The sequence below is a fragment of the Jatropha curcas genome, chromosome 7 (assembly GCF_041381405.1).
Source record: "Jatropha curcas cultivar XTBG-Jc1 chromosome 7, XTBG_Jcur_1.0, whole genome shotgun sequence".
Lineage (NCBI taxonomy): Eukaryota > Viridiplantae > Streptophyta > Magnoliopsida > Malpighiales > Euphorbiaceae > Jatropha > Jatropha curcas.
This window is the reverse complement of record NC_143157.1, coordinates 7,955,653-7,981,852: the sequence shown is the minus strand read 5'-3', so window position 1 is coordinate 7,981,852 and position 26,200 is coordinate 7,955,653. Positions and strand designations below refer to the sequence as shown.

General features: G+C 40.2%; 1 protein-coding gene across 1 annotated transcript; it reads left to right on the top strand.

The window, feature by feature from the left end:
- Window positions 1–21,063: 21,063 nt before the first annotated feature.
- Window positions 21,064–21,723, top strand: LOC149494656 (uncharacterized). Its single transcript, XM_089724388.1, has one exon. It carries the CDS (start codon window positions 21,064–21,066, stop codon window positions 21,721–21,723), a length of 660 nt encoding a protein of 219 aa, XP_089580514.1.
- The last annotated feature ends 4,477 nt before the right edge of the window (window positions 21,724–26,200 follow it).

Genomic DNA, 26,200 nt, shown 5'->3' with positions numbered 1-26,200 from the left:
TCAGTGGGCAGACGTTCAGTGCTGACCCATTATCGATGAGAACCATGGGCACGGTTTTGTCTCGCGTCTGAACAGTGACATAGAGAGCATTGTTATGAGTGCCTCCCTCCTTAGGCAAGTCGTCATCAGAGAAACCGATGCTTCGTGTTTTAGATGATTGGGTGAGGGTGGATACTAGCACTTCAGGGCTAACCTCTACCGATGTCTGAAGTTGGCTCAAAGCCTTGCAAAGAGCTTGGCGATGAGGAAAGGATGATGCCAAAAGTTCCCAGATTGACACCCTAGCTTGTGTCTTTTTTAACTGTGCAAGTACCAGGTCTTCTTTTAGTTCTTCTGCCCTCTGGTAGGGTTTATTTTGAATTTTGTCCAAGACTAACAGTTCATATTGTCTCCCGCTCCTGGTTATAGCATCAAGTTCTTCGGTTAGGTCATTCAAATCCAAGACACAGATGTTATTCATTTCTAGGAACAGTTCGAAAGGATCGATTAGTTCCTGATCAACCATAATAGTATTTACCCCGTGATTTGGTAAGGGGTTGGTATTAATGTTGGGCTTACTCCTTGGAATAATTGAACCGTTGTCCACCAGGTCCTGGATGCGGTTCTTGAGCGTCCAACACGCTTCAGTCTTGTGCCCATGCCCCTAATGATACTCACAGTATTCATCAGCCCTGTAATTCCTTAGTAGTGGATTTGGTGGCGACCTTGCTTCCAAAGGCTTAATGTAGTTGGCCTTGACAGCCTCTCGGAATACCATAAGGATTGGCATCCCGAGGTCAGTATAGGTTCTCCTGGGCTGATTGCCATTTCTCATGTTCCCCACACGTAAAGGATTCGTAGGGGTGATGCTTGCCACTTCGTGGACTTTACTAGCTTGGCTAGGTTTCTTGTATTTCGAGGATCCTGAGTCTTCTTTCAGTTGCCCCATTTGAATCAGATCTTCTACTTTCGTAGCAGTGGCAATGAGCGACTGAAACGTTGGTAGATACTGGGTTTGTAGTTGGTGTTGGTAGACAGGCTGCAGATTTTTTATTATTATGTCCACCTGCTCTTGTTCAGAAGGCCGATTAATCATCTGGGCAGCCTTGGCCCTCCACCTCGTAAGGAACGAGGAAAAGGGTTCATTGTTTTTCTGCTTTGTGGTTTCTAGTTCTCTTCGAGTGACATCCACCTCCATGTTATAGTGGTATTGGGAATTAAATGCATTGCAGATGTCTTCCCATGTTTTCATTTTGGATCGGTCTAAACTGACAAACCACCGCAATGCAGCACCGGTAAGAGATTGTTGGAACAACTGAGCAAGGAGCTCGCTGCTCAATCCAAATGGGTTAAGAGCGCCCACATACATTTTCAGATGAGTTTTGGGACAAGTGGTCCCATCAAATTTGTCCATGTTGGGCATCTTGAACTTAGTTGGCAACCTGGCTTCAGGGAACAAGGACAAGGAGTCCATGTCCACCACTTCCTTGTGGGTTTTGAGAGCAGTGATGGACCTTTCTAGGAGCTCTAGTTTCTCTCTCATTCTCTGAGCTTCCAGCTCAGAGGCAGTTTTAGAGGGCATATCATCCAAGTTCAGGGCAGGGTTTGTAGGTTCAGCAGCAGGACCCTGATTGGAGGCAGCAGGTCCACTTCCCCCGGCGGAAGCCCCATTTCCATTACCATTTCCCAATTCAGCTATCAGGGCGGTCCTTTGGGCAGCCAACGCCTCATTCATTCTGGCCTCCATTCTGGCCTCTAGTTGTTCAATGAGAGTTTGGATATCAGCAAGTGATGCCATTGGTGCAGGTGAAGCTGTTGAGGTTGTAGGTGAAGCTGGTGTAGCTGGTGAAGCTGGTGATAGTACTGTAGGTGTGGCTAGCACTGATGTTGGCACTTGGATTGTGGGCACCTGTAAGGATAAGGGTAGCTGGATTAGGTACAGTGGCTGGTGTATCAGGGTAACTGATGTGTAGATCGACTCTTTTGTCCAACTGTGCATGAATGAGGAGGGTATTTCATGCTCTCTTTATGTTTACCTCATGTTTATGATATGTCGTGAATGCGCATAACAACACGTCATAAACTATTTAATGGTATGGTTCACATCATTGGGTGCATACAGTCCTAAAGGATAGGTTCTATAGGCTATGACACAAATAGAGAATCGGCTTGTAAAGGGACCCTTGAACCTTGAGTATGGATATACCTAAACACATGTGAAACAAAGAGTTTCGCGTGGGTCCAACGGTACGCATACCCATGGGCCACCCCCAAAAGGATTAGGGGCGGTTTGCGGTAATAGGGAGGACGCTTTGGCTGTCCGTCGACATAATCAAAGAGACCTGTCGATCAGCGCTACTTGCTATCCAGACTTAGAAGTTTGAACAGAGAGAGAAGAAATTCATTTGAAATTCATTTTTTATGCAATGGAGAAAAGGATTCTCAATCATGCAAATAAATCAACAAATTTAAATGTTTTCATCAAATTTGTCAATTAGGTTCAAATCTCCTCATCAAGTATTCTTAAAGAAAGAACACTTGATTCGTGCTAGGGTACCCTGCAAAACAAAGCATATTAAAATAATGCCCTAAAGGAGGGCAGGTTAGTTCATGTAGCAATTGTAGTCCTCTTTATGCAAAAAGATTACATAAATCTTCCCCAGTGAAGTCGCCAAACTGTGAACCCCTCCCCCAAATATCAAGCATATGAATGCATGTGACTAAGGGCAGAAATGCACGTGAATGTATGAGTCGCCACCTTGTTTAATTATTTTAGGGTAAACTAGGAAAAAACCCTAAGTGACTCCAATTTTAATTAACCTAAATCTAGATTAATTAACCCAATGATTAAGGCATGGTCTACGAACCCGAGGTGGATCCTGAGACTATGTCATGCTGATGAACTAACCAAAACAATGAATGCTTTGCAGGGTAAAATGATGTAATTGGACCAATGAAAATGTTTATGTGATTTCGACTTGCCGCTCGGGGTTAAATCCCAAACGTGCCTACGTACTTCCGTTTGAATGGAAGATCAAAGTCGACGTAGTTCGATAGGCCTCTTTTAGAGGGCTTTGAATGGGTATGCTTAATGCATGAGTGTGTGTATGCTTTGTGCATTTTGTTTAGGCATTTTGCCAAAGAATTGATTGATTTTTAGGCATTTGATGCCAAAAATGTTGATTTTAATGGCTTTTAGCCAAAAAGATTGATTGCCAAAAAATGATTAATTTTAGGCGATTGTCGCCAGAATGATTGATTTTAAAGCTTTTAGCCAAAAAGAGTGATTTAGGCAATTTGATTGCCAAAATGATGTTGATTGGGCGATTGTCGCCAAAATGATTGATTTAAGGCTTTTTGCCAAAATAAGATGATTAATTTTAAGGCATTTTGCCAAAAGATCGATTTAATTGTAGGCAATTTGTTGCCAAAACGTGATCGAATAAGGCTTTTAGCCACAATTATTAATTAATTGGACTTAAGCCGGATTTGTTTGAAATAAAGGCGCTTACACCATAGCTATTAATTAACTAGGTGTTTTAAGCCAATATTGTCGGATTTAGGCTTTAATACCACGATTATTAATTAATCGGGCATTTAGCCTAAATTTATTTAATTGAAGCAATTTGTTTGCCTAATGATGACATGGATGCATTTATGCAGTTGTAGAATTATTAGGAGTAGAAAAGAATCATGCATGAAGTGCTAAAATTAAATAGGCAGAGTTCAGTTCATGTACCTGATTTAATCGTCGACCGCTTCTTAACTCCAGGTTAAGCTCCTCGTTAAGGGAATTAATTTTAATTTAATTTTAAGTGACCAAGTATCACAACAATAAAATAAAACTAAAATTAAAAAATGCAAGAAAGCAGTAAAGAATCGCAAAGAGCGTAGGGAGAAGGAGCGTCCGTCAACACAGACTGAGTGTCCCAAAACGGAGGCCCCGGGGCCACTTTTATAGGAAAAATAAGCCCCGAGGGCGGTCCTGCCCGCCCTGGAAGGCGGGCGTGCCCGCCTGGCTGGGCGGGCATGCCCGCCTGGATGGGCGAGCGTGCCCGCCGGACTGGGCGGGCGTGCCCGCCCTTACCTGGCGGGCCTGTCCGCCTGGCTGGGTGGGCGTGCCCGCCCAGTCTGGGCGGGCGTGCCCTCCTCTTTCTTCCTTTTTTTTCGTTCCGGAGGCTTTTTCGGGAGTTCCGGACCTCCAAAAAATATTTCGGGACCAGTTCTGCGATCTCCGTAATTTTTCGAACATTTCAAGTACCATATTGGCATACTTTCGGTGAATTCCCAAAATGGCCTTCAGTCCGGCCGGACTGTTTTCAGTCCGGGAAATAGGCTTTCTGAGCCTAAAAATTTGGGTATTCACACGACCAAGTCAAGCAATATCTGCTATCCCCGCCAGTTTTACAGCCACCAAGGCTAGGAAAGCCTTTGCTATTGTACCTATCAGTGACGAAAGAAGCGATGGGTGCAATGCTAGCTCCACAAGCAGAAGATACAAGGATAGAAAATGCCGTGTATTACCTTAGCAAGAGGATGCTGGAATATGAGCTAAAATACAATAAGATCGAGAAGTTGTGTTTGGCTCTAGTCTGGGCTTGTACAAAGCTGCAGCACTACCTCTCGTCTTACACCACATATGTCATTTCTGAATCGAACCCCTTGAAATTCCTTATGGAGAGGCCGGTTCTTGACTGTAAAATGGCTAAATGGGTGTCGGTGCTCGCGGCCTATGATTTAAAATTTGTACAACGAAAGGCAGTGAAAGGCGGAGCCTTAGCTGATCAATTAGCAGAATTACCGATCGAAGACCAAATGCCGGAGGTGGAATTTCCTGATGAAGACTTGTTGAGCTTGGAAAGTGAAGTCTGGGAGATGTACTTCGATGGAGCTTCAAACTACCATGGAAATGGGGTTGGAGTCGTATTCAAAACTCCTTGTGGAGAATACATCCCAATTGCAGTTAAACTAGATTTCGACTGCACCAACAATGAGGCCGAGTATGAAGCTTGCATAAAGGGGTTAGAAGCAGCCCTGGAAAAAGAGATAAAAGTCCTTAGGGTTTTCGGAGATTCCAATCTGATAGTCTCTCAAGCTCTAAGGAAATGGAAAATTAAGGAAGAGCGTTTGGTTCCTTACCTGCAACGCTTGGACGAATTGGCTCAGCAGTTTGAAGAATTATCCTTCCACTACTTGCCGCGAGCCAAAAATCAGTTTGTTGATGCTCTGGCTACTTTGGCCTGCATGGTTAATATAGGGGGAGACCAAGTCATTCGACCTCTGACAGTTCGGCTTCAGAAACAGCCAGCACATGTCATGAATCTAGTCGATGACAAGCCCTGGTTTTGGGATATACAAAATTATCTTCAGTATGAAGCCTACCCGGAGGGGTCCAGCAAGATTGATCAACGGACATTGAGACAGTTAGCATCTGGATATTTCCTTACTGGGGGAGTTCTGTATAAGAGAAGTTGGAATGGCTTGCACCTAAGGTGCGTTGATGAGGGAGAAGCTCAAGCCATCATGGATTCCTTACATAATGGGGAGTCTGGTCCACACATGCACAGGATAGCTCTGGCTCGAAAAATTATGAACCTGGGTTATTACTGGTCAACCATGAATACAGATTGCGTGAGGCACGCGCAGAAGTGCCATGAGTGTCAGATCTTTGCTAAGCTGCAAAAGCAGCCTCCGGTCAATCTAAATCCCATTGCTTCACCATGGCCTTTCGCAACTTGGGGCATAGACGTGATTGGAAAGATCCATCCAAAGGCTTCCAATGGCCATCAATTCATCCTAGTTGCTGTTGATTATTTCACTACGTGGATTGAGGCAGCCTCTTATTCGGTCTTGAATGCTACGAAGGTAGCACAGTTCGTTCATACCAACATCCTTTGTCGGTATGGAACACCATTCGAGATCATTACTGATAACGGGTCTCACTTTCAAAGCGAATTTTCGAACCTACTGAAGCAAAAGAAAATTCAGCACCACAAGTCTTCACCCTATCGTCCACAAACAAATGGGGCGGTAGAGGCTGCAAACAAGGCTATAAAAGTCATTTTGCAGAAGACGGTTCAAAAGCATAGAGCTTGGCATGAACAATTACCAAATGCCTTATGGGGATACAGGACCTCCATCAGAACGCCTACTGGGGCAACTCCGTATTCTTTAGTGTATGGTATGGAAGCAGTATTGCCTATTGAGCTGGAAGTTCAGTTGGCGAGGATCATCCGGGAAAGCCAGATCAGCGAAGCAGATTGGGCTGAGAATTATCATTTGCAACTCTTGGGTATGGATGAAAAGCGATTGCGAGCAATCCACCAAACTCAAGTCTATCAAAGAAGAATGGCGCGGCATTTTAATAAGAAGGTCAGAGACCGAAAACTGGAAGAAGGTTGCTTGGTCTTGAAGGAAATTAGACAGCCAATCAGAGACCCACGTGGTAAGTTTCGTCCTCATTGGGCTGGACCCTATGTGTTGAAGAAGATACTGTCTGGCGGAGCCGTTATTTTGACTAATTTGGATGGTTTGGAATTCACAAATCCATGTAATTTGGATCAGTTAAAAAGATATTTTGTGTAATTGTAATCATTTGCATAATGTAAAAAGAGCTACATTAGACCTGATTCTCCTCGGAAAAAAAAAAGAAATTATATATCGGAGATATGTAGGCAGCCCTCATTGGGCGCGGTCTAAACATTAATAAAAAAATCATTTCATAATTTCATTCTTCTTTGCCAAATAAAAAAAAAAAGAGAAAGAAAAAAAAAGAAAAAAACCCGCTAAGTCGAAAACCCAAAAAGGGCGGCTTAGGCAAAAATGGGTAGCTTGTTAAGTCGAAAACCCGAAAAGGGCGGCTTAGGCAAAAATCAGAGCTTAAATGAATAAAGTTGGAAAATGATTGGAAAGCTAAATGATATTCTCAATTTAAGCTAAAAAGTCAAATCTCATTCCAATAGTAGCCCAAAGTCAGGCGGAAAGCAAAAAGTCCAAATAAATAATAAAGTCTAAACCAGAGTCTCAAATAAAAGCCAAAAAGGCAAAACATCCAAAATCTAAAGCCAAAACAAAAGTCAAAAAAAAAAACAACAATAAAGTCCGAAAAGCCCATAGGAGTCTAGGTGTCCCGTCTCCTCCGTGGAGCAACATCCTCTGAGTCATCCCTAGCTGTTAAACTCTGTCCAACCTCGCCTGTCCGAGGAGCCAGCACAATCTCCTCACCAGTCCCAACCTCATCATCAGCGTCAGCCTGAACCCAACCTTCGAGTACACTCAGCAGTGCAGTCCTCCTTGGTCTCTCAATCGGCTAGACAGCAGTAATGAACCAAGCCCGATACTCAGGAGAAGTCTGAACACTGGCAGGATTAGGTAAAGGCCTAACCATACGATGATCTCTAACCCAAGCCCTAAGGACGGCTCGGGTAACGCCCGGGGTAATGGCTGAATCAGCTGAAAAGTCATTCATAATTGGAACAGTCTGGTCTATCCCCATTTGCCTCAAAACGCGCGAAGCGCAGTACCAAGTACAGTGTGTGAGGCCTAAAAGGTAAACCCGAGAATGGCGAAAGCTGACCTGAATAAAGCGGGTGATGTTGTACCAGGAGATGAACCACAGTATCTCATTTGGACCCAACTCAATCAGCCATGAAGTCCATGCATCAGTAGATGGGTGTGTGATCAAAATCCTCCGCATACGATACTGAGTGGGATTATAGGGCAAGAGAGTAGGAGTAGCAACCACTTGAAGGTGGTCCTTTAACCAGACCTGAGTAATGGATCCTTTCTATTACAAGGAAATAAAGTAAAAAAGAGAAGAAAATGAGGAAAGATAACAAGGGAAATACCTGGAGAATGATGGGAGAGACTGTCCAGTCATCGAACCCTAAAGCAGCCCTGTCCAGACTCCTAATAGTCTCGGCCAGCACAATGCCGCCAATACAGCCCATATCCTCCATTTACCGAACCATGGGGCAAAGACGCAAATCCCCAAAGCCTGGGTCCTGGTTAAACAAGAAGCCAGCCAATAAACAGAAAACCAAGGCCCGCATCCTCAGCCTCATCCGGTCTGGGTCGTCTGGGCAAGCCTCTGAGAATTCGTCAATCAAGGGCAGCAAGATTGCTTTCTTGTCATCGACGATCATAGCCCTAGCTTGGGGTCGGCTGAACTGAAACAGGGTTTCAAACGACCTAACATACCCGATTTTTACCTCATGCTTGACCAAAGGGGCATTGGGGTCACACCCTATGGTAGCACAAAACTCCTCAAAAAGAGGGCACATCTCCTCCATCATGGCCCCAAACCGGAAAACGTGGGCTTCAGGGTCCCAAAGTCTAATACAGGCTCGTAAAAAATCCCAATCAACTATTACACCCCTAAGAGTAATAACAGGAGAAAGACCGTACCTCCCCAAATTGATCTTTTCAACTTTGGAGAGACTCCTAGTCCAGCTGTGCATGCTATGGTTGTAGAAGGGATTCATTGTTTTTTCTGTTTATTTTATTTCTTTTTTTTCCTCCTTTTGTTAAAAAAAAAAATTGTTTTTACATACATATATATATGTATATAATTTCCAGTGCCAAAAAAAAAAAAAAGAGGAAAAAATGTTCTTTTCTAAAAAAGAAAATGTATATATTTTCCATAAAATGGGTGGAAATAAAATCCTTTCTTTTTTTTCATATTTGATAACCATGCATACATATCTTCAGTACTAACCAAAGTGCAGGTACAAATAAAGTTTAGTACAGAAAATACAGCAAGAGAAAAACAAAGGAAAGCTGGAAAATCTAGCAACTATCAGCGGCAGGGCCTCCTCCTCCTCTGATCATCAAAGGTTATCTGAGTCCAGGCTGCAGCTAGTTCTTGCTGCATCCCGAGAACCAGCTCCATCATCTGAGTGACCAACCCGACAGGAACCTGGAAATCATACAAAGGAAAATACAAGTCAATCTCAAATCTCTTATGAATCCTTTTTGTGAGAGAGATGTGTCAGGCTTTACCTCAGTGATGTCCTCGGAAGGAAGAGTCGGGCGATCCACACCCTCCAGGGAGACTTCTCGAAGAGCTGGAGGGCTGTCAGGGACAAAGTAAGAAATACTGTATGGTAGACGTAGATTGGCCAGGTCTGGGTGAAGTGGCCCGGTAGCCTCCAAAATAGCCCGGGGAGCCCTGAAAGGACCTGTCGACCGGCTAGGCCCGGCCTGCGACGGACCCCCAACCGGAGTGGAAGAAGTGGGATCGGTCATGGGCCTCCTCCTTGGAGTTCGAGTCGAGGGACCCGAAGCCCGAGAAGAACGGGTGCCGAGTGGCTGAGAAGGAACCGGCCCCTGGAAATTATCAAGCCGAGATCCAATGGGCGGCATCAAAGAGATTCCGCAGAACTCATCGTAATCTCCTCCCATAAGGAGCTCCACATGTGGAATACCTTCAGTATGAGCAGCAGTGAGTACCATCTGCCTACCTGCTCTCATGTCCTCAGGAGGGGAAAAAGGGACAGTCCGGCAACCTCTTATCTGAATGTCCACCCTCTCGCCCAAATAATATCGCCGCAGGATGGGGTGCGACATGACCACCCTCCGCCGAGACAAGGCGTCTGACCGCTGGAAATCAGGATCAGCCTGAATCCAGCTCTGTAGACGGGCAGTCATTGTGTAATAGACTGATTTTTCTTTTAGTGTCGTAATAGTGATTTACCGGTCTGTGAATAGTACCATCGGTCGGGACTTGGTATTATTTTAGTCCGGAAAAATTACTATGCATAGTTAATATTTTATTTACTATTTTTGGAGCATGTTTGCATGATTTAGGTGGGTAGAAAATATTTAATGAATATTTTTGGAGAGTTTATGTATTGAATGCATAATATTTCTAGTGTGGTATATTAAGAAATAAATGAGGAATTATTTTAGTGGAGTTAATTTAATTAATTGGTGGAGTTAACTAAGAAGTAGAAGAGAATTATTTGAGGAATATTTAGAGCCATTGGATGAGATTACTTAGGACTTGATCTTAGCCACACATTTTGCATGATTTTAGGAAGTCAAATTTGACTTTGGCACTTAAAAGTAAACACCACAACACTTATTTCTTTCTTCTCTTCTCCTTATCCACGCCATCTCCATCTTCTTCCTCTTTCTTTCATTTCTTCATTTTTTTACCTCCAAATTTACCACCAAACTACCTAATTAAATCATAGATTAGTACTTAATTCTTAAGAATTAAGAAGTAGAAGTTGAGTTTGGTGATTAAAACCAAAGAGAAGTGAAGTTACCATTGAAGCAAGTAAGTTGTGGTTTTTCAGTTTTGTGAATTGTTAAGTAGAATTCATGGTTTAGACATGTTATTGATGCATTAAATCATGCTCCAACTATTTCTTTTGTTAAGTTTTGCTTGTAATGTTGATTTTTCATGCTTTGAAGAGGTTGGAGAACCATCCTCAAAGGGGAAAGAGAAAGCCAAGGAGTAAGGATTTCCAAGCTTTTTCAAGCTTGTTAATAAGGTTAGTGCAATCATAATTTCACTTGTTTAAGTTGTTTTTACATGGTTAGGGTTTTGAATATATTTTGGGAACTTTGTATGTTTTGTTGAAATTGCTGAATTTTAATGTGAGATGTGTTCTGCCGTGGGATTGGAACTCACTTTCGACCCCTTTATGCTTCCCTTCTGTTTCTGACTTCTTCATGAAAGTTGTAGCTCTATTTCTCAGCTTTCCAAAACATATTCTTATGTCCAATTTCAATACTTGTAGCTCAACTTATGAGTGAAATACCAAAACTGGTTCTGTTATGGTGTCTTCCCTATATATCCGAAATGATTGTCCATTTTGACCACTCAAATGGCAAAATAACGTTTTATTTTCTTCATAAAAGTTATATATTTACTTCTTATCTTTCCAACCCATCCTCTTGTGTCCAAATTGGAGATACATAGCTCAACTTATGGCTGAAACACCCAAACTGACTCTGTTGTGTCGGGCCACATGCATTACTAAATTGAGTGCCCATTTTGACCACTATAATAATAAGATTAGGTTCTGAGTTCTTCATAAAAGTTGTTTCCCTGTGGCTTGATAATTCTCTCGTTTTGGATTGGTTTCATTTGAGTGTTTGGTGAAGTAGGAATTCAAGAAACATTGGACTTGGTTCTGCTGAATCAGGTCTGATCTGTTGGTCTGTGTTCTGAGCTTTTGTTTGCTATCTTACTCTGTGATCTGGGCTGTGTTCCCTTCTGAACATTTGTATCATTTTGTCTTAGCTTTCTAATGAATCTGATTTCATGCAATTTGGAGACCCATAACTCAATTTATGTGTTAAAAACCTAGCAGAGGTCATGTTTATGGAAATGCTGAAAAGTTCTTGATTTATGTACTTTTCTACTATATTAAGTATATATACATTTATAGTGTTTTGAGTAAAACTTTTGAACTGATGAGTACTAAATGAAGAGGTTTTGAGTTATAATTATTGCTTTTGTGAAAGAATGTTTTTGATTTGGGCTCTACTATGCATGATTGAAACGTGGTATGATGAGATGGATTTTCTTATTGTGAAGCTATGATCATATGCTAGGGTTATCAGCCCTTATAAATAGGCGGACGCGCTTATTGTGTGATGGGGTGGTGCTTTCATAGGCCACGGTGGTGCTTTCATAGGCCACGATTGTGTAATGGGGGTGGTGCTTTCATAGGCCACGGTGGTGCTTTCATAGGCCACGATTGTGTGATGGGGGTGGCGCTAATATAGGCCACGATCAAATCTGCTTATGTTCATTCTGCATGAGTATGAGCCTTAACGAAAAATGAAATTTTATTGTTGCTATAAAAGAATGAAGACATATTTGTATTTATAATCTTCTCATTGCTTTCAAAGTAGTTGAAGTAAATGAATGCGATTTCGGTATTTATATAGTTGAGTAATTTAAGTTTTGCCTTGGCTTTTATTGTTAATTTAATTGTTGGTTATTTAGCACCACTGAGTCTTCCACTCAGCGCGTTGATTTTTATCACGCGCAGGTTAGGAGCGGAGGGTGTTCTTAAAGACCAGAGGACAAGCATCAGAGTAGAGATCACATTTTGGGTAGGATATTTTGTAAATGGTGATTTTTGGCATGTATATAAAGATTGTATTATGGAGGTTGTATATAATAAGTTTATAATGTATTAAGAGTTATGATTATTGAAGGAAATAACATCTTATTATATTTTTGGGGTATGATGATTATATATTCCTTGAAAAGAATGTGTTTAGACTATGATGCGTATGTTGATGGATATTTAGAAGTGCTTGTGGTATGTTATGTTGAATTGGAGTTTTGGGGTTTGGAGAAAATTGGAAGTGTGTATATTTTCTTTGTGTGGCAAGTTAATTTTTAGGGGAAACTCTTGTGAAATTTTCGTAGGAATTTCCTTAAATATTATTTTCGTTAACAAAAGAAAAAAAAAAACCAAACAAAATGTTAATTACTTGCCTCCTTATGAAAATTTAACCACTTCTAATTTGTGATCTAGCTTTAATAAGTGACATAAGACGGTGCTCCGGCACCGATTGTGGCATCCGCCGTCTGGTTCTCCGGGATTGGCCAGTGGGTGTTACACATTGGCCCCACTTCAGCCTATAAAAAGATGCAAATATGTTAATAAATCCTTTTATTTAACATATCTAAGAATCACTAAGCACATACCTGCTCCAGAGGGCAAGTGTCGAAAAAGGTTCTCAGCTCCTTCAGCGATTTCTTGCACCGAACGATATGAAGGTTTGATTTGTACCATCTCCAAGCCAAAGGCGCCAGCCCTGATCCGAGATCAGTCTGAAGCAGCTCTGGGCGAGTATAAGGAAAATCCACACAACACAACTCAAGCTTCAATGGTGGACGAATTTTTCTTACTCCTTTTTTTTTTTTTTTTTTTACAGATCTAATTTAGCAAGATCTAAGATCACAACTTCTAGATTTTTTTTTTTTTTTGAACAAGAACGAAATTAACAAACACAATTGATGCAAATTCAAAATTAAAACTAAACAAACAAGAAGACAAACACAGGAATTTAAGAAAACAAGAAAAACAAATAATCACAAACCCTAGAATTAAGATAAATAAGAATTTACCTTAATCTTTGGCTCTGATATCAAACTGACGCGGAACCCTATGGAAATTTATTCCAAGAACTCTATGACAAGATTTGGAAGAGATCCAAGATCAAACTAAACTCCCCTCTATGGCACCCAAAGCTTAAAGAAGCAAGAACACCAATAATAGAGTAAAAGAATAAGATAAACGACACAAGTGAATTGATAAGTTTACCTTGATTCTTTGATGCAATTAGAAGAATGCAATCTCACACTCTCTCTAAAGCAAAGAACACGCCTAAGCATGAAAAGTTGAAGAACTTCTATTTCATTGAATAATTGAATAATGTGTACAATATAACAAGCTATTTATACTAATTCTAAGAGGTCCAGATCCTTAAAAGATTTAGAATAGTTAGTCTAAATCAGCTAAGGATAAGGATTTAGCAAATCTAAACCAACTAAGGATAAGACTAACAAATCTTAACAACTTAAGGATTTGGACAACTAATCCAAATCAACTAAAGATTAACTAAATCTAAACAAAATATGGATAAAATAACCAAGGGTGGCCGAATTATAGGAGGCCCAACCCATTAACATTGTTAAAACTCAAAATAAACTAACTAATTTCGCTAGAGGCAGAGGCGAGCACAGCCTGGGGCGTGCCAATATGCACGGGCGTGCTTCATGGTGAATGTTTCCTCGCGAGAGTCAGAGACGGGCACGGCCTGGGGCGTGCTATATGGCATGGGCGTGCTTCGTGGTAAGTGTTTCCTCTCGAGAGTCAGACGCGGGCACGGCTTTGGGCGTGCTACCCGGCACAGGCATGCTAATCTAACAAGGTCTGGGCGTGCCATAGGCTGGAATTTCAGATTCCATCTCAACATGTGCTTCCATTAATGTGAGAAACTTAGGTGTGCTTTCAAGTTCTTCATAGCACTTGTTGAAAGCAAGGTCATGGAGCTCTTGTGTGACTTGTTCTTGAATGTATAAGGACATGGTTGCTCCATATTTCTTTGCACGGCTACTTGTAATTGGTCCACTAGGAAGTACTAATGGATTGCCATTGTTGTGCTCCTTGTTCCCTTGAGCTCCATAGGTGATTGATGATGGTGGATCCGTATCACGTTAGAATAAGAAACTAAGTTCTAAAACACTTAGTTCATCATATAAAATATATAGCTCGCCAAAATAGACCATATAGATAGACAACACAGGTTAGAAAACAATAAACACTAAGATATAAGTGGTCACCATATAGCATAGTACATACCAAAATATCCAAAATACCTGCGTTCTCCCTGTGACATCCTACTGCATCGAGTCGTTGCATAGAGTCGAGTCGAGTCGGGCCGAACTTGAACCCGGTTCGAGCCATTTAACTCCAGAGTGGGGTAGAATGGGATGTAACTTAAATAAGTAAGAGAAGTGGACTTACTTGCATAAAACAAAAAGATTAAAGTATAAGGAGTAGGACTTACTTGCACTAAAATATTAAGTTGAGGTATTAAAATGTAACATGTAGAAAATGTAGGTATTATTTGGTAATTGTACCATACAATTAAAGAGATAGTTGGGAAGTATACGAGACTTCCATTTCAGTTTGCTTTCTTCATCTTCATCTTCAACGTCTTCTTCATCTTCATCTTCCTCTTTATCTCCTTCATCTTTCTCTTCATGTCCTTCCTTTCTCCATCAATTTTCATGTGATTTAAACACTAAATTCAACCTAGAACTCTATCCAAGTAAGTAGCTTTTCTTAAAGTTCATACTTTTGTGATATTTTAGATGATTTATAAGAGTTATTATGTATAGGAGAGGGGAGCTCAAAGTAGGAGGAAAAGGAAGTTAAGAAGAAGCTTTAAAGCTCTTTTGGTTGAAGGTTTGATATCTCTTTTAGTTTTTCACATTTTCTTGCATGAATACTTATGTAGTGTGTTGATAATGAAAACATATATTACTGAATGTTGAATTAGAGGTCTGTAAATGGTGATAATGCATGGGATGAATTGAATGAATGAAGTAGATATTGCATTCATGCTGAACCAAGTTTGTTGGACTACTGACCAGTAACTTCACCCTGATTTTGACTCTGTTTAACGATGGAATTAGGAAGTGGTATAGAAGAGTTATTTGTTCCTCTATGTTTTAGATGTCCATGAGTTTTTGAATCCCCTAATTTGGAGTTATAAATTGAGAGATATGACCAAAATAGTACAGACTGTGCAGGCTGGAAATCAACAGTCTGGACGGACTGGAAGTTGCTCATTTCGGTAAATATTTGACTACCTTACCAACGTAATTAAGAGATGTGGTAGAAGACAAATTTGTAGCCTAATGTGTTATCTAACCATAGAATGTATAATCACCTAAATTGGAGTTATAAATTGAGAGCTGTGACCAAAATAGTATAACCTGTGCAGGCTGGAAACCAATAGCTGGGCAGACTGGCAGTTGCTACTTGAGCTCAATATTTGACTACCTTACCAACGTAATTAAGAGATGTGGTAGAAGAAACATTTGTAGCCTAATGTGTTATCTAACCATATAATGTATAATCACCTAAATTGGAGGTATAAGTTGAGAGATATGACCACAATAGTACAAACTATGCAGGCTGGAAACCAACAGCTGGGCAAACTGGCAGTTGCTACTTGAGCTCAATATTTGACTACCTTACCAATGTAATTCAGAGATGTGATAGAAGACAAAGTTGTACCTTAATGTGTTAGCTAACAATAGAATTTAGATTTACTGCAATTGGACTTCTGAATATAGAGTTATGCTAGAATTTGTGAAACATGTGCAGGCTGCCCTGTCATATTTCAAGGCTACATTAGAAATGTTGTTGGCATGCATATGTAGCTTCATGCAACCTAAGATTTACTACTGAATTTGAACCTTCTGAGTTGAGTTACATTAACAGCAATAAATTCCTTAAACTGACCGGTAAAAATTAAGTTATCTAATGATTGGTATAAGTTGCCTTATGGGTGCATCAATTAGATTTCCATGCAAATTATCAATTGTGTGCTTTTACTTCGATTTATCTATGATATCCTCTTAAAGCATGAAAGAATGAGACAGCATACAGGTAAACAACATCGGTTATGAATTTGATGATGAATTGAATATGCTTTTGTTTTGTATTCTTGAAATACCGATAATATGCTCCATTGAGGTTAGGCAGAAACCATGTAGATAAGACTATGTCGCGACATAGGATAGCAGATCTGCGCCCCATACAGTTTGGTACTCCGGCTACAGGCCGTTGAGTGGATATGATTATATATGGGCCATATCAGCCCAGCCATCCAGTATTCATCCAGTTTCATATAGTATTCATACAGTTCTTCTTATCTCTTCGGTTTCACTGTAACCTTATGGAGCCATACAGTTCGGAGATTATATTATTTCTCACTTATATGATGTAAAATTTCATAAGTCATACAGCATAATGAACAGTAAGTAAACTACTGAAAAGCTAATGCACTTGTGCTTATATGTTTATTTATACATTGATATCATGAAAGTATAATGATATGTGTGCTTGCATGTTTATTTATAAGTTGAGATATCCACTGAGCTTTATTTGCTCAGCGAGTTACTTGTTTAACTCGTAGGTTTTGGGTCTGGACCATAAAGAATCATCTTACAACTGCTGCAGTTCATCTTTAGAAGATCCAGTCTTCAGGGTAGCTACTCATTTTGATATTTTAATTCTGTCTATATTGATCATGGCATGTACAGGGCATATAGTTGGGCCCATTTCATTTTGGACACTAGTATAATGTCGTGTAAATATTAAGCACAGCACTAATGTAGAAAGCAACAGCATGATAGTATAGTCAGTATACATTATGATATCAGCATGACAGGACATAGAGTCAACCAGATTGTAGCGTCTCGACTCGGTTCATTCGGGTTTACGGGTGGACCGGGAAGGGATGTTACAAATTTTGGTATCAGAGCACTAGTTTAGTTCCTCGGGCTTAAATGCATATGTCATTATAGTGTACATGCCATGACTACCCTGATGAACTAAGCAGTTGTTATTCTTATAGGAGGATGTCACAGGAAGGTGAAAGCGAGTCACACGCCTCCAGAGCAGTGGAGGGTGAGGCTCCAGTAGCAACAGGTCAAGAGGTGCTGTTAAAGCAACTTGCAGATACGTTTAGACAGATTGCAAGGGTGATACCTCAGGCATCAGTAGTAGTAGACAGAGAAAGAAAGTCCCCATTAGAAAAGCTTAGAAAATATGGTGCAAAAGAATTTAGAGCTAGCAAGGATGACAATCCAGAAACAGCTGAATATTGGTTAGATGGTACTTTAAGAGTCCTGGAGCAATTACAGTGTACACCAGAGGACAAGTTGATTTGTGCCACGTCATTACTGATAGAGGAGGCATACACATGGTGGATTACTGTTCAACAAAGAGTACCAGCAGAGCAGCGTACCTGGCAATTCTTGTTGGATGAATTCAAGAAAAAGTTCATCACAGAGGCTTACCTTGATGCGAAAAGGAAGGAATTCCTATACCTTAGACAGAACAGAATGTCAGTTGCAGAATATGAAAGTGAATTCACCAGACTCAGCAGGTATGGTGACCGAATAGTGGCTACAGAGGTAGAGAGATGTAAAAAGTTTCAGGAGGGCCTGAACGATGAGATTCAGATGGGAGTGGTAGCTTCCAGATTCAGAGAGTTCTCAGCTTTGGTAGAGGCAGCTCAGGAGATAGAGCGAATTCAGGCCAGTCAGCGTACCAGACGCCAGCGGTCTCAGCAGAAGAGAGATCAGACTCAGAGTGCACCCAGTACATACCAGTCGGAGAGCAAGAGATTCAGAAGTGCTAGTACTTCAGTTGGTCCTAGGCGTCCCTTTAGCCAAGGCACATCTAGAGGTGCTAATACGCCAGCGGTATCAGTCGTGGCTAGTTCTGCCGGTGGTAGTTGAGGGTCAGGCACAGGAACTGGTAGAGGCACCGGTAGAGGTACACGGTCAGATGGTTATACTTTTTCACCTTGTGAGCATTGTGGCAGACGACATGCTGGAGATTGTTGGATGGTGACTGGTAGATGCATGATATGCGGAGCATCAGACCATCAGAAGAAGGACTGTCCTAAGAGGGCAGAAGCTCCTACACAGTTCATAGCAGGTAGAGGTAGAGGTCGGGGTAGAGGTGAGAGCTCCGGAGGGCAGAGACAGCAGTCAGAGACTGTGGACAGACCCGATACCAGAGTTCCAGCCAGGGTCTATGCTATGCGAGCCAAGGAAGATGAGGAAGCGCCAGATGTCATAGTTGGTGCGTTTTCTTTATTTGATCATACAGTTTATGCTTTAATTGATCCTGGATCATCACATTCTTACATTAGCATACCTAAACATTGGGTTAAAGGGTTAGCAGTTGCACATGTGAGTCAGGGTATTTTGGTTACTAATCCATTAGGAGATGCAGTAAAAACCCATACAGTAGTCAAAGAATGTCTAATTGTGATTCATGGGAAGGAGTTTCCAGGAGATCTTATGGAGTTACCATTCAGAGAATTTGATGTTATTCTGGGTATGGATTGGCTATCCAGACATCAGGCTATAGTTGATTGTGCAAAGAAAAGGGTGACATTATATACAGCAGCAGGGGACGAGATTACAGTCGTCGGAAAACGGCGAGATTTTCTGGGTAATGTGATATCAGCCATGGCAGTAAAAAGATTAATTCAGAAGGGTTGTGATGCATATTTGGTATATGCACTGACAGCAAATAAAGAAAAGTTAAAAGTGCAAGACATACCAACAGTATGTGATTATCCAGACGTATTTCCAGAAGAGTTACCAGGGTTACCACCAAGGAGGGAAGTGGAGTTTACCATAGATGTCTATCCTGGAGCAGCACCAGTATCAATTGCACCTTACAGAATGGCACCAGTAGAGCTAAAAGAATTTAAGATTCAGCTGCAGGAGTTATTAGACAAAGGCTTTATTCGACCCAGTGTATCACCTTGGGGAGCACCAGTGTTATTCGTAAAGAAGAAAGATGGATCACTCAGACTGTGTATTGATTATAGACAGCTGAACAAGCTGACAATCAAGAATAAGTATCCATTGCCTCGAATCGACGATTTGTTTGATCAACTAAAGGGTGCAGGCATGTTTTCTAAGATCGATCTCAGGTCGGGATACCATCAGCTGCGGATAAAGGAAGAAGATATCTCTAAGACTGCATTCAGGACCCGATATGGTCATTATGAATTTTTAGTAATGCCATTTGGTCTCACAAATGCACCGGCGGTTTTCATGGATCTCATGAACCGCGTGTTTCATTCATATCTGGATCAGTTCGTGGTGGTGTTTATAGACGACATTTTGGTCTACTCCAGAGATAGGGTTGAACATGATAAACATTTGCGGATTGTACTTCAGACACTGAGGGATAAACAGCTCTATGCCAAGCTCAGTAAGTGTGAGTTTTGGCTGGAAGAAGTTTCTTTCTTAGGACATGTGGTGTCATCAGAGGGTATCAGAGTAGATCCTAAGAAGATTGAAGCTATTATTGATGGGAGACCACCCAAGAATGTCACAGAAGTTCGAAGTTTTCTGGGTTTAGCCGGCTATTACAGAAAGTTTGTAAAGGGATTCTCCATCATTGCATCACCTTTAACAAGATTGTTGAAGAAAGAGGTTGCAATCCAATGGAATGATAAGTGTCAGCAGAGTTTTGAAACTTTGAAGAAAAAGTTGACTGAAGCACCAGTGTTAACCCAACCAGTGTCAGGTAAAGAATTTGAGATTTACAGTGATGCCTCTCATACTGGGTTAGGATGTGTACTTATGCAAGACAGTAAAGTGGTCGCTTATGTCTCCAGACAATTGAAGCCACATGAATTGAATTATCCAACCCATGATTTAGAACTGGCAGCCATTATTCTAGCGTTCAAAGTATGGAGGCATTATCTATACGGTGAAAAGTGTTACATTGACACAGATCATCAGAGTTTAAAGTATTTACCGACACAGAAAGACTTGAATTCAAGACAACGGAAGTGGATGCAGATTTTGGCTAATTATGATTATGTCATTAATTACCATCCGGGCAAAGCTAATGTGGTAGCTGATGCCCTTAGTCGAAAATCATTGTATGCTTTGAGATCAATGAGAATCAGCATGGAGTTGCAACAACAGGGAGCTATTCTAGCACAAATGCAAGTACAACCATCTTGGGTTTAGGAAGTTGCAGAAGCACAGAAGAAAGATGAGCAAATAGCACTATGGGTTAAACAAGTACAGGAAGACCATGGTGGGAAATTCAGACTGGATAACAGTGGCGTATTGTACTATGAAGACAGAGTTGTTGTACCACAGACAGGGGAGATCAGACAAAAGATTCTGCATGAAGCTCACAACAGCCCATATACACTGCATCCAGGCAGTACTAAGATGTATCAAGATTTAAAGAAAGGCTATTGTGGCCAGGCATGAAGAAAGACATTGGCAATTTTGTAACAAGATGTTTGACATGTCAACAAGTAAAAGCAGAACATCAATTGCCAGCTGGGTTGCTTCATCCAATAACAGTGCCAACATGGAAATGGGATCAGATCACGATGGATTTTGCTACCGGATTACCTCAGACGCAGCGGAAGCATGATGCAGTATGGGTAATTGTTGACAGATTAACCAAGTCTGCGCACTTTCTACCAGTTAGGATGGACTATTCTCTGGACAAGTTAGCAGAAATTTATGTTAGAGAAATAGTTTGACTGCATGGAGTTCCATCATCCATTATATCTAATCGTGATCCAAGGTTTACATCAAAGTTCTGGGGTAAACTGCAAGACGCATTAGGAACGAAACTACATTTTAGCACTGCATTTCATCCTCAGACAGATGGCCAGTCAGAGAGAGTCATTCAAATCCTGGAAGACATGATGAGATCATGTGTTATAGAATTTGAAGGCAACTGGGACAGATATGTACATCTCATGGAATTTGCCTACAACAACAGCTATCAATCGAGCATCAAGATGGCACCATATGAAGCATTGTATGGTAGACGATGCAGGACACCTGTGTGTTGGACAGAACTTAGTGAGAAGAAGATTTTGGGTCCAGATTTGGTTAGAGAAACAGAAGAGAAAGTGGAAATCATTAGAAAACGGCTGAAAGAAGCAAGTGATCGACAGAAGTCCTATGCTGATTTAAAGAGAAAGGACATTGAGTATACGGTTGGTGATAAAGTATTTCTAAAAGTGTCACCTTGGAAAAAGATCCTAAGGTTTGGAAGAAAGGGTAAGCTTAGTCCTCGGTTCATTGGTCCATACGAGATTCTTGAACGTGTAGGACCATTAGCCTATCGCTTAGCGCTACCTTCGGCATTAGATCGTATTCATAATGTCTTCCATGTATCAATGTTAAGGAGATACAGAGCCGACCCATCACACGTGTTATCAGCAGAAGAGATTGAAATACAGCCAGATCTCACCTATGAAGAAGAACCAGTTCAGATCCTAGCCAGAGAAATTAAAGAATTGCGAAACAAGAAAATAGCATTGGTAAAAGTTCTTTGGAGGAATCATAAAACAGAAGAAGCAACTTGGGAATCTGAAGAAATCATGCAACAACAGTATCCGCATTTGTTCACAACAGGTAAACTTCGGGACGAAGTTTTTTATTTAGGAGGGTAGAACTGTGACATCCTACTGAATCGAGTCGTTGCATAGAGTCGAGTCGAGTCGAGTCGGGCCGAACTTGAACCCGGTTCGAGCCATTTAACTCCAGAGTGGGGTAGAATGGGATGTAACTTAAATAAGTAAGAGAAGTGGACTTACTTGCATAAAACAAAAAGATTAAAGTATAAGGAGTAGGACTTACTTGCACTAAAATATTAAGTTGAGGTATTAAAATGTAACATGTAGAAAATGTAGGTATTATTTGGTAATTGTACCATACAATTGAAGAGATAGTTGGGAAGTATACGAGACTTCCATTTCAGTTTGCTTTCTTCATCTTCATCTTCAACGTCTTCTTCATCTTCATCTTCCTCTTTATCTCCTTCATCTTTCTCTTCATGTCCTTCCTTTCTCCATCAATTTTCATCTGATTTAAACACTAAATTCAACCTAGAACTCTATCCAAGTAAGTAGCTTTTCTTAAAGTTCATACTTTTGTGATATTTTAGATGATTTATAAGAGTTATTATGTATAGGAGAGGGGAGCTCAAAGTAGGAGGAAAAGGAACTTAAGAAGAAGCTTTAAAGCTCTTTTGGTTGAAGGTTTGATATCTCTTTTAGTTTTTCACATTTTCTTGCATGAATACTTGTGTAGTGTGTTGATAATGAAAACATATATTACTGAATGTTGAATTAGAGGTCTGTAAATGGTGATAATGCATGGGATGAATTGAATGAATGAAGTAGATATTGAATTCATGCTGAACCAAGTTTGTTGGACTACTGACCAGTAACTTCACCCTGATTTTGACTTTGTTTAACGATGGAATTAGGAAGTGGTATAGAAGATTTATTTATTCCTCTATGTTTTATCTGTCCATGAGTTTTTGAATCACCTAATTTGGAGTTATAAATTGAGAGATATGACCAAAATAGTACAGACTGTGCAGGCTGGAAATCAACAGTCTGGACGGACTAGAAGTTGCTCATTTCGGTAAATATTTGACTACCTTACCAACGTAATTAAGAGATGTGGTAGAAGACAAATTTGTAGCCTAATGTGGTATCTAACCATATAATGTAGAATCACCTAAATTGGAGTTATAAATTGAGAGCGGTGACCAAAATAGTATAACCTGTGCAGGCTGGAAACCAATAGCTGGGCAGACTAGCAGTTGCTACTTGAGCTCAATATTTGACTACCTTACCAGCGTAATTAAGAGATGTGGTAGAAGAACAATTTGTAGCCTAATGTGTTATCTAACCATAGAATGTAGAATCACCTAAAGTGGAGGTATAAATTGAGAGATATGACCACAATAGTACAAACTATGCAGGCTGGAAACCAACAGCTGGGCAGACTGGCAGTTGCTACTTGAGCTCAATATTTGACTACCTTACCAACGTAATTCAGAGATGTGATAGAAGACAAAGTTGTACCTTAATGTGTTAGCTAACAATAGAATTTAGATTTACTGCAATTGGACTTCTAAATATAGAGTTATGCTAGAATTTGTGAAACATGTGCAGGCTGCCCTGTCATATTTCAAGGCTACATTAGAAATGTTGTTGGCATGCATATGTAGCTTCATGCAACCTAAGATTTACTACTGAATTTGAACCTTCTGAGTTGAGTTACATTAACAGCAATAAATTCCTTAAACTGACCGGTAAAAATTAAGTTATCTAATGATTAGTACAAGTTGCCTCACGGGTGCATCAATTAGATTTCCATGCAAATTATCAATTGTGTGCTTTTACTTCGATTTATCTATGATATCCTCTTAAAGCATGAAAGAATGAGACAGCATACAGGTAAACAACATCGGTTATGAATTTGATGATGAATTGAATATGCTTTTGTTTTGTATTCTTGAAATACCGATAATATGCTCCATTGAGGTTAGGCAGAAACCATGTAGATAAGACTATGTCGCGACATAGGATAGCAGATCTGCGCTCCATACAGTTTGGTACTCCGGCTACAGGCCGTTGAGTGGATATGATTATATATGGGCCATATCAGCCCAGCCATCCAGTATTCATCCAGTTTCATACAGTATTCATACAGTTCTTCTTATCTCTTCGGTTTCACTGTAACCTTATGGAGCCATACAGTTCGGAGATTATATTATTTCTCACTTATATGATGTAAAATTTCATAAGTCATACAGCATAATGAACAGTAAGAAAACTACTGAAAAGCTAATGCACTTGTGCTTATATGTTTATTTATACATTGATATCATGAAAGTATAATGATATGTGTGCTTGCATGTTTATTTATAAGTTGAGATATCCACTGAGCTTTATATGCTCAGCGAGTTACTTGTTTAACTCATAGGTTTTGGGTCTGGACCATAGAGAATCATCTTACAACTGCTGCAGTTCATCTTTGGAAGATCCAGTCTTCAGGGTAGCTACTCATTTTGATATTTTAATTCTGTCTATATTGATCATGGCATGTACAGGGCATATAGTTGGGCCCATTTCATTTTGGACACTAGTATAATGTCGTGTAAATATTAAGCACAGTACTAATGTAGAAAGCAACAGCATGATAGTATAGTCAGTATACATTATGATATCAGCATGACAGGACATAGAGTCAACCAGATTGTAGCGTCTCGACTCGGTTCATTCGGGTTTACGGGTGGATCGGGAAGGGATGTTACACTCCCACTTTTTGTCATCATACAAAAGGGTTAGAAAAAGATCAGAGCATAATAAAAAGAAAATTAAACAGAGTTTAAACAACATATCCTAAAGAAAATGTTCATAACACAGAAAATTATAGAGGCTTGGGATCAATTCTAAGTCTCTTAGAACTTCTCAAATTCTGAGCAGGAGCAGTTTTAGAAGAACTTTTTGGCCGTTTAGAAGAAGGGTGCAATAGAGGCTTTCTTCCATGAGTCCTATGTTTACCCGCAGTGTGCTTGACCTTCTTTGGTTTCTCTGAGGTAGGAATGTAGGGTGTTCCTTTAACTTTTAGAGTAGCTAATTTCCTATCATTCACATCTTTCATTCTTTCCAAGGTCTCAATGAGAGACTGATTCTGTTCAATCACAGTCTTGCAATGCTTTATTGCCTCATCGAGTTCCTTGTTATGCTCTTCTATTAGCTCTCTCTCTCCATTCTTCCTAGCATAGCTTCCCTACTCCTTTTAGCTGATAAGAACTCAGATTCTTTTTCTGTTTTAACCTCAGTTGACTTTTCTTCATCACTTAATTCCATCTTTTCTGTCTCAGCATCACTGACTTCTTCTACTTTCTTTCCTTTTTCAACTTTTCCAGACTCCTTTTTCTCTTCTGCTTCTTCTTCTTTTTCTAATCCTGCTTCCTTCTCAGCAGCTTTTTCTTTTTCTGTCTCTTCCTTCTTTTCTTCTTCTAATTTCTTTTCTTCTCCTCTTGTTTCCTCTATCTTTTCTTCCTTCTCTATTTCTTCCAATTTGGCTTTCCCTTTCTCTTCTTTCTTCTTCTTTTTCTCATCCTCTTCTTTTCCTTTCTTTTCTTTCTCTTCTTCTTTTCCCTTCTTTTCTTTCTCTTTTTCTTTTTCTTTCTTTTCTTTCTCAGCTTCTTATCTTCCTTTCTCTTCTTTCTCAGTTCCTTCTTTTCTTTTCTCTTCTTTCTCCTTTTCTTCTTCACCTTCTTCATCTTTCATTTTTAATGACCCACTGTCCAGCTTTGAAACATTATAGCCATCACTCTCCTTTAAATTAACATTCAGGAATTCAAACACTAGTGTAAGTATCATTCCATAGGGCAGTTTCTTAGGGTTGTTCTGCATCTTGTCAAAGATAATATGACATAGGTTGAGAGGTTTCTTCTCAACTATGTGCCACATCATGCACAACTCAACCTGATTCATATATGTGAGTGAGGCACTCTTGGGATAAATGTAATGCACAATTAGTTTGTATAGCCATTTCATGCTATTTGTCAAATTTGAACATTTAATAGTGCCCTGTTTGTCAGCAGAACCCCTTTTCACAATTTTCTTCACAAATTCTTCCTTTTTGTACTCACTAACCCTAGAAATATCCTTAATCTTCGTTACCCTAGACCCAGCATTTGGCAAATCAAAAATCTTGCTCAAGTCAGCGTAAGACAACGCTTTGATCTCACCCTTAAGCTTTACAGAAATCGACTCTGTTCCACTAACCTTAAGAGAACCGTAGAACTCTTTGACTAAACTTTCATAACACAGTCAATTTAACGACAGAAAACTCATCCAACCTTGAAACTTAAAGAGTTCCTTGAAATCAAACTCATTACTACCAAAAAATTTCCAATCAATGACATACGAACGCATGAGAGGATATGGTGAGAGAACAGATTTACCTTTGTCGCGTGCCCTAGCTACTTGTTTCTTTGAAGTAGCAGTTTCTGTTTTTCCTTCCTTTGGTTCCTCATCTGGCTTTTTCTGTTTTGACTCCTTTTGCTCATAGTTCTTTGAAAGCCTCTTTAAGAGTTGAAGTTCTTGCTCAGTTAAG

Coding starts and splice junctions, on each gene's coding strand:
- LOC149494656 (XM_089724388.1), top strand. CDS start 21,064: ATGGCACCATATGAAGCATTGTATGGTAGACGATGCAGGACACCTGTG.